General features: G+C 36.1%; 2 protein-coding genes across 7 annotated transcripts in view; one reads left to right on the forward strand and one right to left on the reverse strand.

Moving 5' to 3' along the window:
* CCDC152 (coiled-coil domain containing 152) overlaps nt 1-4,202 on the forward strand; it is a 30,900-nt gene extending 26,698 nt beyond the window's left edge. For 4 of the 5 annotated variants that reach the window (XM_040496331.1, XM_040496349.1, XM_040496357.1 and 1 more), the window contains exons 7-8: nt 914-1,041; nt 2,952-3,265. In XM_040496331.1, the coding sequence (XP_040352265.1) occupies nt 914-1,041; nt 2,952-3,077 (254 nt within the window). In that variant the 3' untranslated portion in view covers nt 3,078-3,265. Of the gene's footprint in view, nt 1-913; nt 1,042-2,951; nt 3,266-3,774 lie in introns of those variants that run through there. The other variant, XM_040496366.1, reaches the window with a different exon arrangement.
* Nucleotides 4,043-14,853, reverse strand: SELENOP (selenoprotein P). Of its 2 annotated transcripts, none has more exons than XM_040496307.1 (5): nt 14,728-14,853; nt 11,485-11,700; nt 11,018-11,230; nt 9,373-9,490; nt 4,043-5,521 (listed from the first exon to the last, which is right to left on the reverse strand). In XM_040496307.1, the coding sequence occupies exons 2-5, from the start codon at nt 11,685-11,687 to the stop codon at nt 4,880-4,882; spliced, it is 1,176 nt and encodes a 391-aa protein (XP_040352241.1). In that variant the 5' UTR covers nt 11,688-11,700; nt 14,728-14,853; the 3' UTR covers nt 4,043-4,879. The 2 variants fall into 2 exon arrangements, with proteins under 2 accessions (XP_040352241.1, XP_040352252.1); XM_040496318.1 differs by having other exon boundaries at nt 4,898-5,521.
* Nucleotides 14,854-15,145: the final 292 nt, after the last annotated feature.

Here is a 15,145-nt window from a genome sequence, read left to right on the forward strand (position 1 = left end):
TGTACCTAGGAACCCAGGCCTTGTGTCCCTGTTTAACCACTAAGTCTCCTATTTATTGTCTCTCATATATATATATACATATATATATAATATTATATGTATTATATATTATTAATATGTTATATTAATAATTAATTATTAATTTTATTATTACTATATTATTTATATATTATATAATTATATATAATTCATGTTTTTTTTAATTTTTTAAATGTTTGTTTATTTTTGAGAGAGAGCACGAGCAGGGGAGAAGCAGAGAGAGGGAGACACAGAATCTGAAGCAGGCTCCAAGCTCTGAGCTGTCAGCACAGAGCCTGATGCAGAGCTCGAACTCACAAACTGCAAGATCATGACCCAAGTCAAAGTCGGACACTTAACTGATTGAGCCACCCAGACACCCCTATATATAATTCATGTTTAAGAATACAAATCAGTGAGGGGCGCCTGGGTGGCGCAGTCGGTTAAGCGTCTGACTTCAGCCAGGTCACGATCTCACTGTCTGTGAGTTCGAGCCCCGCGTCAGGCTCTGGGCTGATGGCTCGGAGCCTGGAGCCTGTTTCCGATTCTGTGTCTCCCTCTCTCTCTGCCCCTCCCCTGTTCATGCTCTGTCTCTCTCTGTCTCAAAAATAAATAAACGTTGAAAAAAAAAATTAAAAAAAAAAAAAAAGAATACAAATCAGCATATTTGTTCAGAAGCAGTTAATGGGTGATCTTTGTGTTTCAAGCATTTTGTAGGGGCTTATTCAAAATATATAAAACCTACCCTGCATATAAAGTTTCTAAAATATGTTTACTTATTACCAAAATGTACTTGCTTATGGATTGTTTAAAATGCTATGAAATACAAGCTTATAAAATGTTTGAAATGTTAAGATGAATTAACTAGTTATTTATTTATTTTCGTTTTCTTCAGTTGAGTCAAATGAAGAAAAGCATAAAGAACTGATAGAGAAAAAGGAGGTGGAAATTTCAGAGTTAAATGCAAAGTTAAAAACTCAGGAAAAGGAAAAACAAAGTGAAATAATCAAATTACAGCTCGAGGTAAGTGTTTAAGGGTCTGCTAAATTTGAAGATGCATCCCTTAAGTCTAGATTGAATTTTGGTTATTTTTCATCACAGTGAGATAAACTTCAGGTATAGAAACAACCCCGACACACTCATTCTCCGTCACGTGCAGTTCTCAAACACCAGACCACGCTAGCTACGCTATCTTGCAGCACTTGGCTGGAAGGTGGGATTCTTCAGTCGTTCAAAAGGTCCTGGTTTCCAGAGAGGGTACTGTTTACTCTGAGACTGGAGATCGATAATTCAAGGATTACCCACACTTTGTAGCTGAGTCTATGCAAGCTTCATAGGACTACCATTCCAGCAGTGGGGAGAGTGTATCTAATCGTTAACATTTTTCTCTCCTCAGCAGAAATTGTGGAACCCTGGTAAACCAATAGAAATTCCTTCAACTTTTATTAAAAAGAGGCAGGTTGCTCCCTAATAAATGTGTGGACAATACATATCAGAAGGGCAGACAAACTAGATGTTTAAAAAAATGTTAAAGGTGTTGTATGGAAACCAATTTGACAATAAATTGTATTTAAAAAATAATAATAATAAAAATAAATTTAAAAAATAAATAAATGTTAAAGGGACCTTACATAGGGCATCTCAAAGGCTGCAGTTCTAGTTCTAGGCTCTAAAGCCTTTTCAGTAGGTTGTTTAACCAGATGTCAGAATCTCAGAGACATTGATGTTTTGACAATATATTTGTTCTTTAAAATTTTTTTCTAGATTCTACCCATCTCCATTTCCATCATTCTTCCATTGCTTTTCCCCAGTCTGACTCCCACCTTACTTTATGTTGTCAGAATTCCCCAGTTTAGTTATTAAAGATAACTTACTATTCACGTTCATGGATGTTTGGTATCTCTGGGGTGTTTGGTGAGGTTCAGTGTTGAAATCTGTATAATCTTTGAGCAAAAGGGAACTGATGTTGACTTGAGAGGCATTTTGCTGCTGCTACTGTCTCTGGTCAAGTGTGCCCACAACCCACAGAGAGGTCTGGATAGCCAACTGAGAAACAATAAGCCATGTTTCAGGTTCTACCATCAACTTCTAATCCATTGATTGCAAATGTGCATTTTGTTTGCCATCTGTGCCCTGTCTCTGGTGGAGCCCAAATCTGTGGTTTACACTGATGCACACAACTCTTTTTGTTCCTTGTCTTCATTGTAGCTATCCATTTTCCTCCTCAAACCAGAACACAATCTCACAGAGTTTGTTTTTAGACCACAGAGAGGCTACACTGAACTCAACCCAAAGGGAAGAATTATAATGAACGATTTTGCAAAAAATATATGTATATATGACCTGTAAGAATGACTTATGAGAATTTTTTAAACCTGATTCATTTAATGTCAAAAGAGTTCAGACTGAATCAACAAAATTATATCCAGATTCTATCACTTAGTCTCAAAGTTTTTACAGTAGAGTATATGAGTTTTTATCCCATGACTGTTGACTATACTACATTTCTTTACAAAAGGATACTCACAGTAATGTGAAAATATTTTTATCCATCTTTAACTAGATTCTCAACCCTAGTTATCTAGATTCTTTGCCTTGCATGATAGAATCATCTATCATCTATCTTTTTAATGTCTTAAAAAGATAATGCTGACTCCATCCCAGAATCTCTAAGGTAGTGCCCAGGTATTTGGTACTTTTAAAAAGCTCCCCAGGAAATTTTAACATGGAGCAAGGTTAATCTTGTTTGGGTGTTCCTTGCTCTTTCTTAAAAACTGTTTCTTAAAGAAAAACTTCTCTATATTGTATTGTACAGAGAATATACTTAAATTAGAGATTACATGTTAAAAGATATAATGGATTATACTTATATTTATAGAAGCAATTGTTTAACTAGAATGTTCTCAATGACTTTCTTTTTAAACTTGATTCAGTTTGATGCCAAACTAGCAAGAGTTCAAACTAAATCAAAATCCTATGCAGATTCTACTGTTTTGCCACAGAGTATCTACAGAAGGGTATGTGAGATTTTTTTCCATAGCCATTGTGTAAGAAAATAAATGTTCTCAGTGTGTTTCTATAAAAGCTATCTAGTATTTACTAACAATATACTTAACAGTTTTTCTTAAAATATATCACACAACCAGAAAGATACTAGGTCTTGAATAATATTTAAAAGTCACTTTCAATTTAAAATAGTAAATCTTAGGGGTGCCCGGGTGGCTCAGTCAGTTAAGTGTCCAACTTCAGCTCAGGTCATGATCTCGTAGTTCACGAGTATGAGCCTCTCTCTCCTCCTCTCTCCCTCTCTCTCTCAAAAATAAATAAAACTTTAAAAAATTTAAAGACATAGTAAAGCTTAGCAGTAAATTAAAACGTTAGAGAAGTCCTCTGATCTTTGGTCATGTAAGGAATTCCATGATCTGTTCTGAACTAAGGCTGACCTACTATTCTGAAGTTATTTAGGCACTTAGGTAATATATTTTTTTTATTGTTCAACTCCTACTTTATGATTCAGAACTTCAAGCTATATACAAAAAAGAGAATAAACTAAAACAAATGGTGCTAAAACGTGTTTTAATATCCTTATTCCAGTTGTACTCCATAAGCCTCATAAAAATAAAATCATAAACCTTTCAAAACAAGCTTTTTTAATCTACTTAAACCAGAAATGTAGTTTTTGTTGTTTTATTGCTTCTTGTATTTAATCTTACTATTTCTGAATTGCAATAACAAATGTTTTGCTGCTTTATTTAGAAGCTTCAACATCTTCAAGAAGAAAAAAACAAGGAGATTGCAGTTCTTCGTAATACCATTCGCAGTTTAGAGCAACGTCTCTCTGTTGACAAAGATTCTCAACTTAAACCTTTTGACAAAGGTTCTTGCCCTAAGCGTAGAAGGTTTTGAGTATGACAGTAAATTCATTAGTTGCTACTTAATTTCTTTAAAAGCAGTTGAAAATGCCACTTCTGTCATTAATATAACATACTACCTAAATAATAACAGTGAAAAAAAGATCGCTTTAAACATTTTAAATTGAGTTTATTTAAACAAATACACATTTGGCCAACTGTGTGTACCACATTCTTGCTTAATAGTATTAACCATAGAGGAGTTCAGGTTTATAGCACGTAGTTTACCTATTGAACCATCATTGACTATGGAAATACTTTCTAAGCAATCAAGAGACAGACAACATTCATTTACCTTCTCCATTACATCTTTCAAGACAGACTATCTCAAATTTTAAACAGTATGATATAATGCTAGATAAAGAAAATAAGAGTTTCATTCATATGTGATAATAAAAATCAAGACTATGACTCTTAGACATACAAAGTATAAATGGATATTTAAAATGTAGTCACAGCAAAATATTCCTGTGTCAGTATTTCTGGAACCTGAAAGAATTATAAAGGCAGTTCTTTATAAGATTTAATCAGTTAAAAATGTAAGATTAAAAAGACAAGTATTTTTTTGAGAAATAAGTAAAGAAAAAAATGGAAAACATGTCTTTGTTGTTCTTTCTCCATTCTAAATTGCTAACTATCCAACAGAAACCCCTAGGTCATAGTTTATGTCTCTGTTCTCATTAATACAAGTAGAATGCTGGAAAAAGAAAAAGAAAAACATATTAACCAAGTGCTGCAATCACCTTTATAATAAAATAATAAAAATTTGGTTTAAGTCAAAATTTCTTTGACTTAAATTTTAAAATTTGGGAGCCAATATAATAGATTTCCCCGTGTTTTGTACAAATCCAATTCTTAGTTTTAGATCATTGTTAATTAGGTAGCATATAAAAATGCTGGAAAAGAAATTGTCTAGACTGACTTGGGGAGTAAAATCCTATTTAAAATATTTAGTATGAAGGTCATTTTCACATTTTGGCCTTATTTTCTCAGCTTCAATTGGTGCTGGCCTCTGTGGGCTTGGGCTGCTGAATTGCGTGTCAGGCAGCAGGAGGTAAACGTCACTGTCAAGATTCAATGACGTTCTCCTCCGCCCAGAGTCCCTGTCAGCTACATAAAGAGGGGAGGTTTTCTTTACATTGTCAGGTGATTGCAGACCCTGTTTTTTCAAATATCAGATGTCGTCAGTGTCAGCATCAGCTGCTAGGAGCCAACTCTGAATCTTTGGGCAATTTGCAGTGTAATTGATTTATACATCCCTTTCGTCAGAGCTTCTTTGGTGGGACAGAAAGTTGTAAACTTTCACTGCCTGCTGGCATATCTCAGTCCTCTGGATGGCCCTGTCTTTGGTGGTCCTTGTGCTTGTGGTGGTTATGAGGGACTTGAGAAGGGGGGTGCCCAGGGACATCTGGTGTTTCTGGTTGCTGGTTCTCTGCAAGTTCACCATTCCCATGATGCTGATGCCCATGCTCATGATTATGATGGTGATGATGGTGGTGATGGTCGTGGTGGTGATGTGGCTGTGGAGCCTCAGTTGTATTTCCCACGGTAGCTGAAGATACAGTTTTACAGAAGTCCTCATCTTCCGGTGTCTAGAACAAATTTATGAATCATTTTCAACAAATTTGTAGATTTAGGAGCTGTGCACAAAAAATTATTTGTAAAGCTAACATATATAAAATTCAAAGTAATTAGGATTAAACTGGCTTTGTTTTTCTAGCATCATGTTAATGAGATAAAATTTTGATGTTTCAACACCCAGACTTTTTATTAAAATTTGGTTCCAATCATACATAATTATAAAGTTCTTCTTGTGCAAAGTTTGCATTTAATCAGAGAATCCTCAAGCATCTTCCAAAGGAATTAACATTAATGTTTTGCAAATAGATAAAACAAAGCACAAGACAATTAAAATTCAGCAGTTCAGGGGCGCCTGGGTGGCTCAGTCCGTTAAGCGGCCGACTTCGGCTCAGGTCATGATCTCACAGTCCGTGAGTTCGAGCCCCGCGTCGGGCTCTGTGCTGACAGCTCAGAGCCTGAAGCCTGTTTCAGATTCTGTGTCTCCCTCTCTCTGACCCTCCCCTGTTCATGCTCTGTCTCTCCCTGTCTCAAAAATAAATGAAAATGTTTAAAAAAAATTTTTTTTAATAAATAAATAAATAAATAAAATTCAGTAGTTCGCCTAAGCTTCTATACTGGTTAAATCAATAGCAGAATTCAAATTTTCCTTTTCTTATCAAGAGCGTTTCCCTGATTTTTAAGAACCCTGAAGAAGAATTTAAGAGATACAGAAGGCTTAAAAAGAAAGCCAAACCACTATATTTACATCTGCAGAATCAAAACTAAATAAACTGGTTAAAAGAACTTACATCGATTGCAGTAAAGTCAAACAAATATCAAATCCTAAAAGCAGCTGAACTACATGGATACTTCTAATATTATATTCATACTTAATGTTCTATTCTGAAGCAAACTAATTTCTGCTAATTCAAAAATGCCAATAAACTCTGCTGAAAATCAGTTTTTCACGCCTCAGCTTATGCCAGGAAATGTTTTGAACTTCACCATTCACCAGTCTTGTTATTGTGTCCCTACTGTTGAGCTGGCAGCTGCCAAGTAGCAAATTACCGCCCATCTTCCATTGGGCATACAATCCCATTCTGCCTCAATCTAGTTAATTTGCTGCCAAGTCTTTATTGTCTTGTGTGCCTACGAATATAAGCTCAAAGCTTATAGATATCCCAATATCATATGAAACTTTTACCCTAAAGTGATTTATAAATTTAGTGAGTCTTTTTCATCTCTCAAACTGATTTTCTAAGTGGTATGGTTCCGTGTTTTGAAAGGTTAAAAATTCCATGGATTTTTGCATACAACTATTAAGTGGTACAGTTTTTGGTTATTTCTGAATTACTTTTGAGAATTTCATGCTATTTTTTAGGCTTTTCTTCAAATTCCTATTAATTAACATACAGTGTAATATTAGTTTCAGGTGTACACTATAGTGATTCAACACTTCTGCACATCATCTGATGCTCATGACAAGTGCACTCCTCAATCCCCATCACCTATTTACCCTAGTCCCCTTGCCCGCCTCCCCTCCCGCAACCCTCAGTTTGTTGTCTGTAATTAAGAATCTGTTTTTTGGTTTGCCTCTCTTTTTTATCCCTGTGAGTTCATTTGTTTTTTTCTTAAATTTCACATATGAGTGAAATCATATGGCATTTGTCTTTCTCGGACTTATTTCACTTAGCATAATACTCTTTAGCTCTATCCACATCCATAGCAAATGGCAAGATCTCATTATTTTTTATGGCTGAGTAATATTCCATTGTATATGCACCACATCTTCATCCATTCACCAATCAGCGGACACTTGGGCCGTTCCCATAATTTGGCTATTGCGTACAATGCTGCTATAAACATCAGGGTGCACGTATCCTCTTGAATTAGTACTAATACTAGTACTACCTAGTAGCACAATTGCTGGGTCATAGGGTAGTTCTAGCTTTAACTTTCCGAGGAACTTCCATACTGTTTTCCAGAGTGGCCGCACCAGTTTGCCTTCCCACCAACAGTATAAGATGGTTCCCCTTTGTTCACATCTTCACCAAGACCTGTTATTTCTTGTGTTGTTGATTTTAGCCCTTCTGACAGGTGTGAGGTGACATCTCATTGTAGTTTTGGTTTGTGTGTCCCTGATGATGAGTGATGCTGAGCATCTTTTCATGTGTCCGTTGACTATCTGTATGTCTTCTTTGGAAAAGTGTCTATTCATGTCTTCTGCCAATTTTTTAATTGAATTATTCTTTTTTTTTTTTTTTTGGTGATGAGTTTTAGACGTCCTTTATATATTTTGAATACTAACCCTTTATCGGATATGTCATTTGCAACTATTTTCTCCCATTCCACAGGATGCCTTTTAGTTTTGTCGCCTGTTTCCTTTTGAGTATTTAATGTTATTTGATTAAAAGCTTATAAACAACTTGACAAATGTTTAAAATATACTATGTAATGTTCTAAATGTTCAAAAGTTGACAGTAGCGGTCTCATTAGTTTCTGAAACGGATTACTAGGTTTTATTGATCCTACAAGGTATTTTTTTCACATTTTAATATCTTTAAAATCAGAATGCATCCTATTATTGATGGTGTTGTAATAACAGTGTCCTACCTTAGCTGACAGCATTTTTAAAATAGTACATAAAATAATGTGTCCTACAATTGATGGCATCTAGGATACTATGAAAAAGGAAAACTCCAATTTGATTTGGCACATCAGATATATATGGTATATCCTATTTACAAGAGGTTCATAAATTTTAAGCATGTTATTGGACTGTTTCTGCCTTTGTTTCAATATAACAGGGTATATTTATAACTATTAGGCATTTGCAAAAATGCAAAATAGTCCCAGAATATGAGGAATCAATATAACTAGCATTTATTACATACTTAGTAGAAGTCAGACATTGAGTTAATACTTTATTTGCATTACTTCAGTCTCCCCATCTTTAGAAAGAGTAGACGAAGCTTCATAGGATTATAATGAAGATTAAAATGTGAAAAATTATGTAAGTAGAGTAATTAACCTGTTGTGCTCCACAACAACTAAATTAATTAATTAATTAATTCATTACAAATCGAGATGGCTTCTTTACAACTGGAAAAATCTGAAGGATGTATAGCTCTCAAATAAAATTCAGAACTATTTTTAAACCTGAGTTCAAATTTTGCCAATTTTCCCTATTAAGGAAACATTGTTTGTAATTGTTTTCCTTTTCAATATGGGGAGGGGGGAGTCTAGTTAATATAAATTAAAATCAATTCCTTGAGTATCTTTTTATAAACAATACTTAAATGTAGAGCTTCTCATAAAAAGGAGGAAATATTCTCATGGTTGTTAGGAGAAAAATATCAGTAACAAGTAGAAAACTTATTCCACTGTGAAATAAATGCAGTAATTCTGACTGCAGAGTGGGCAGTGTAAGGGCTTCATGGGAAAGCTGCAGTCTTAGGTCTTTGATATCGTAACTATCTGGGCCTCAATTCCATTTCAGGTAATGCCGTGAATAAGCTTTGCCATCACTATGCTCTCGTGTGAACACATTCAGGGTACTACAATAATATTTTATGTTAGCTGAATTCTTTAGGCATTTTGAACACACCCAACATCATTCGGTGGTATTTGAAATATGCCATCTATGTTGGTTTTTGTTTTATAAACTCCTTCTAGATAAAAGCAGCAATACGGATCTGGAAAAAATGTCTTACAGTGTATGCTACATAATAGGAAGTAATTATAAAAATCACTGTTGTTTATTTTTAGTATACCAATAGAAACATTGCTTAGCTAATTGGTCATGAAATATTAACTTATTTAGAGAACGCTTAAAAGACTTTCTCTTTTCTCCCAGGAGAAATAATTGAGAAAAATAAAATACCATGAGAGAGCAGTTTCCACATTTCTTTTCACAGTAAGCGATCTTAATGGCTTCTTCTACATATGGGAAAGTTAGGAAGGAGTAAGGCAAACCAAGATGGTATACAAGACGGCCACATCTAAAAAAAAAGGGCAAACATTACATTTATCATTACATATCATTACAATATTTTCTGTATCATGATCATACTCAAGCAGTTTGGGATAGGTGCTATTGGTTTAATGGTCTTATAACTAAGACCCATTCACACCTCCAATAAACTTCCTTGAATGGGGTCTCACATGAGCTCCCTGGCACCACATACCAGGTTAGGTCAGAGCAAGACTACCAGGAGTCTCATACCAGCGTTTTGAAATCTTCTAGATATGCCACTATAAATGATATCAAAATACATAGTCAAGTCACTGTGACTTGGCCGAATACAATTTGGTATAGACTTATAAATTCTATGAATGCACAAACCACTACCTTACCATAAATCAGGCTCTGCAAATCACATGAGGTTTTCATAACTGCTATGGCAGCACAAATTCCACACAACAAAAAATTATAGTATCCTCAAGTCTTGGCCAATAGCCATTTAAAAATATGTCTGATTGGGGCACCTGGGTGGCTCAGTCGGTTAAACATCCGACTTTGGCCAGGTTATGATCTCGCGGTTCGTGAGTTCAAGCCCCACGTCAGGCTCTGTGCTGATGGCTCAGAGCCTGGAGCCTGTTTCAGATTCTGTGTCTCCCTCTCTCTCTGACCCTCCCCCATTCATGCTCTGTCTCTCTCTGTCTCAAAAATAAATAAACGTTAAAAAAAATTTTTTAAATAAAAATAAAAAATAAAAATAAAAATGTCTGATGCAACAAAAATTTCAGCATAATGAAAGAAATGGAATTATAATACTCAGCATTCTCAGAAATAGTGGAGTTGAAATGTCCTTCTTTCCCACATTTTTCCCAGGATATATAATATTATGTGACTATCAAAGAGCTACATTTTGCAACTGTCTAAATTAGAAATCTGCAGTCCTAAAAGAGTATGTAATATTAAAAATATTTAGAGTAAGATGAAGTAGGGCTTAGGTCTAAGCAGAGTATGCCTCACCATTTCTGAAGAGTCAAAAGAAAACAGCACCAACTAAAAATGTTGGTAATATCAAATAATGTAAGCATGGAGGTTCCCTTAAGATACAAATGTTTTATTCATTCATGGAATCAAAAGCAGATTCATGCAGATTAGATCTAAATGATTAACACTTTATAGTTCAGAAATTCAGGTGTGTACCCTTTAAATTATTAATCAGATTAAAGATAAAAAAGTGGTCTGCAAAGTGTAGTTATTCTGCAAATTCTCAGGTTTGAATTGTACTTGATACACAAATTGATTCTTTTATTGAGGCAGAATGCTAATTTATTGGGGGGGGGGGGGGAATTAGAGTCAATTTTCTGTATTTCCCTACTAGAATGGTGAGTTCTTTTGCACAAAAGAAAGTCAGTTTGTGAGATAAAACATTAAAACCATTTTAATAGCTCACTCTGAGTACTTGGTAATAAAACAAAAGAAGATGTCTTATTTTAAATCACTATTAAATTAAATGCTAAGAAGGCATCTTTTAATTTGGGGTGTGTGTGTGCATGTGTGTGTGTATACACACCTGTCATATACGAAGAAGTCATCTTTCTTCCCATTTAAGAGAGTCCAGACATCTGTTTCGTTTTCTTCTTGTTGATAAACAGGAATATGTTCTGAAACCTTATTTTTAAGATGCATGTATTTTAATCGAGAAGAGAGTCCTTGATGATTAACAACAACATACGAGATGTTCAAATATCCTGCTTGCTCCAGTTTTACTCTCAGGTCTTCCAATCTAAAATATTTGGGAAAAATACAAAAAAAAAAAAAAAAGGAAAAATCTCATTGAATTTATTAGTGACTTTTCTCTCCTCACTCTTTTTTTACATGAAACTCTCTTACTTTTTTTTTACTTACTCATATCTCTTCTTTATAAAATGTGATTTAATAAATACATCTTTTCCATTTCTATTTTATTTTATGTATGTATGTATTATGTATTTAATAGCTTTCCCCTTGAGAAATCCTAGACCACTGAAACCAGCTCACCTGGATGCCTGCAGGATGCACAGGTATCAGCTGGCTTGAAGAAGAGCAACCACGGTCACGGAACCACTTGAGTTTAGCATTGGATTTTGATCCCTTATGCTCCAGGCTGGAGGCTGCTTACAAAAAGAGCTTTGTCCCTGGCTCTCTGTTCTTCCCCATGGGAGAAGACAGAGAGCCAGGGCAAGCCCCAGGCTTTTCCACATTGCTGGGGTTGTCCTGTAAAAGAGGAAACCTTGCTGTCATCTTCACAGGTGACTTCACAGTCATAGCCAGGAATTTCTAGAAATACAGCCAGTACAGTCCCCCTTTCTATCACTATCTAGCCCATTGATTCTATCCCAGTGTTGCTGGGCTCATTCATCATGTTGGGCCTTCCTGCACCAAATCTTCCCAAAAGGAGTAAAAAATCAGCCAGAGGCAAGGGAGTTGTCAAAGCACCTCTTAACTATCTGACCTGACAAGATACTTTAGTAAGCATGCTATGGAAATCTGCCTGAACAGGCAGCCCAGTATTTCTCTAGGAGAATATACATGTTTAGAAAAATTTTGAGACTGTGCCCTCTATAACCCAATAACATTCTGCAGACGTGATTTTGTTTTTATTTAAAATGCACCAAGTTCTGATTGCTGCTTTCTGTCCTCCACCAATCTAAGAAAGGAAAGGGTAAGTAGAGGATTCTGCACAGAAATGAAAAGAGCCAGCATGGAAAGAGAACCCCGGAAGAAAGAGGAGGCTGTAAGGGCAGTTTACCAACATGAAGGTGGCCCATATGGGGCCCTTAGTTCTTCATGTTCAAGCCTTCTGTATTTATAATTCTCTTGGGTCCGGCTCCCTTTTGTTCTTCTTATTCTTTAAAGTCTAGCTGTATGTGAATATTAAAGGATTTGAATCTTTTCAGGTATAAAACTGCCTGCCAAAATGTTGCTACCACATCCAAGATAGATAGGAACCAAAGGAAAAAGCCTGACTGACCAAGGAGAAATGTCACAAATCACGACCCCTTCAACCATTTAAGACCCACTGCAATTCACACTCAGTCTATTTATTGGTTACCATTACTTTCAAGAAATTTCTGTGACTAGATGGCACGTTCTTGGTTAAGTACCTCTAAGTAGAAAAGTTAAATATCTGACTAGAAATATTCCCCAGACTAGGGCTAACTCTCAGCAGGGAGGTACACATGAAACAGGTGAACTATAGGCAGGTAGTGAAAACAAGGAACACATTCAGCAGAGAAGAGCAGAAAGAGAAAAACCCAGGAACAGGCTTATTCTGATGTAAGAATCTGTGGAGAGAGATCAGGGCAACATTCCAGAACTAGGAAGTTGACACATTTTCAGGCACTGATCTGGGATAAGAAAGTAAAGGTACTTTGGGGGGGGGGGGGGGGCGGGGGAGGAGGGAGCTAATGATAGCTGCTAGTAGGCAGCTAATGATAAGTTAGAGTGAGCCCAGAATTAAGATGGGTGTAGAAAGGTTAGAATCAGATTGATTTGGGATCTGGTGCACTGATTAAGTATAGAATTTTTAAAACTTGATTATCTTTCATATCATTTAATATCACAAAATCCAAGAGCCTAACTTAAAGAGAGACATAAATCAAATGATTAAGGCCATCCCAACTATTCTAATGTTTTTTAAAATTCTAATATTTAAAAAAAGAGAGGATATACCTGGACTAAATCTAGGGAATTTCTTTAGGATAGTATTTATACTGGTGACACAATTATCCTTATTATGGCTACTGCTCATTGAGCATTTAAAGAACTCTATGCAGGTGGTGCTAAGCAGTTGTTGTTTTTTTTTTTATCATGTCAGTTAATCCTTACAACTATATGACCATTACCCACCTTTTGCAGCTGAAGAAACATGGCCAAGAGAGTTTAGGCATCTTGCCCAAGTCCACACAGATATTAAGTCACCAAAGAAACTAGATTCAAACCAGTTCTGCTAAATCCAAAACATGACCTCTTAGCTATGAGGTAGATCACCTTTAATAACTATAGTAGCCAGGGTTTTGTTTGTTTATGCCCTGGGATGGCAAGGAGAACATCAAAATAATTCAATTCAATCTGTTTGGTTTTTTACTAGGATGGAGCGATTTCCCCTACTTTCTAGAATAGAATTTCAGTAACTATAGAAGCTTCAGCATAAATTCAGCGCTTGGTTTCCTCACTTTGCCATACCCTTTCACTTTTGTATACCCTTTCTAGTAGCTAAGTAGCGAATATAAATGAAAAGGCTTTTTCCCTTATTCCTTTCATTTAGTTTTTTTGATGAAAAAAGACATAAAGGGTAGTGGGTTACAGTGTTCACACTTGCAAATTTTCCTCTTCTGTTATATTCAATAGGCCGTTCAACTTTGTCTTAAGATCATTTTTTTTGCATAATAAACATTTGACTATAGTTATATCTATCTATAAATAACTAAATAGGATTTATTAGAAGCTGTTGAAAGTATTTGTAAATTTCACTAATCTCACCACTTTTCAATCACAGAACTAGATTTCTGGCCACATACAGACTAACATTTGTTTAAAACTCCCCCATTAAAAGGCAGAATATGCAGAAACTTTCTCCCTTAACTTCAAACTGGCATCTGAAGGTCCTTCCTCATTCACCTAAAAGTACCCACTCACCTTGTAAACTGCAAAACTTTGCACTTAATCACAGGCCACCTGATTTGACATGGGTTTGAACTCTTTTAAGGGCAACCACTTCTGCCCAGTGGACCCAACCTGCTCTCCCTGCCGCCAGGGATTTTTTTTGTTTGTTTGTTTGTTTGTTTGTTTCCTGAAACTCCTCACAGTATCCCTGGACGTTTCTACAGCACTGTAGAATGGCCGTATTTCAGTCTCTGCTCTTCAAACCCACGGGCTGATTTCTCCTTAGAGTTCTCACTCTGCATTGCAGTGGGAGACATTTAAGCTTAAACAAGCAAAACTGCCTCTATAACATCACAACTCTTTGCAGAGTAACTGATTTTTCCAGCCTCCTCTGCTCCCATCTCTATCCTCCCGGGGCACAAGACAGGGCAGAAGTCAGCAAAGGGCTGCGGACCTCCACCCACCACACCCAAGTCCAGACCCTTTTGTTCTTTCTTTTGTATTATTTTTATCTCTTTACCCATCTCTCTTTTTTAAAAAATCTATTCTAAGGACAGAAACATTTTATCAGACTCAAAATCAAATTATTTACCAGACTCTAAAAGAAATACTGGAGAACACAAAGTTCCTACTTACACAACCCCTTCGGATCAGCCTGCTTCCTTTCTCTTTGCTCAGCTCGCAGCTCCACAGCCAGAAGCCCTGATATTTATAGTCCTGTTGTTTACCTCTCTCCCGGGCTGTAGTCCAAAGTTCACTGCCCCCCTCTGGCTGTGACCTTGCAAGCAGAGCAAACCCCTGAACTGGGTGTTACAATCAACTTAAAGAAAGCAGCAAGTGCTGCCAGGCATAAAATGGGGGGAAACTTTTTTGTGATTATTGATTTATTCCCTATCCTTTTTAGTCACCCCAGTATCTAGGATTTAATGGTACAGTCGGGGCGGGAGGAAGGACTAAGGGTAAAAGGGCCTCCAAGTAATGTTCTTTTTCAAACTATAATAGGGAAAAACATTTGCTGAGCCAGCAAGTTAAGCTGCTGCTTTAAAAAAAAAAA

This window comes from Herpailurus yagouaroundi, unplaced genomic scaffold (assembly GCF_014898765.1).
Source record: "Herpailurus yagouaroundi ecotype Mexico unplaced genomic scaffold, PumYag 29, whole genome shotgun sequence".
In the NCBI taxonomy this organism is placed as follows: Eukaryota; Metazoa; Chordata; class Mammalia; order Carnivora; family Felidae; genus Herpailurus; species Herpailurus yagouaroundi.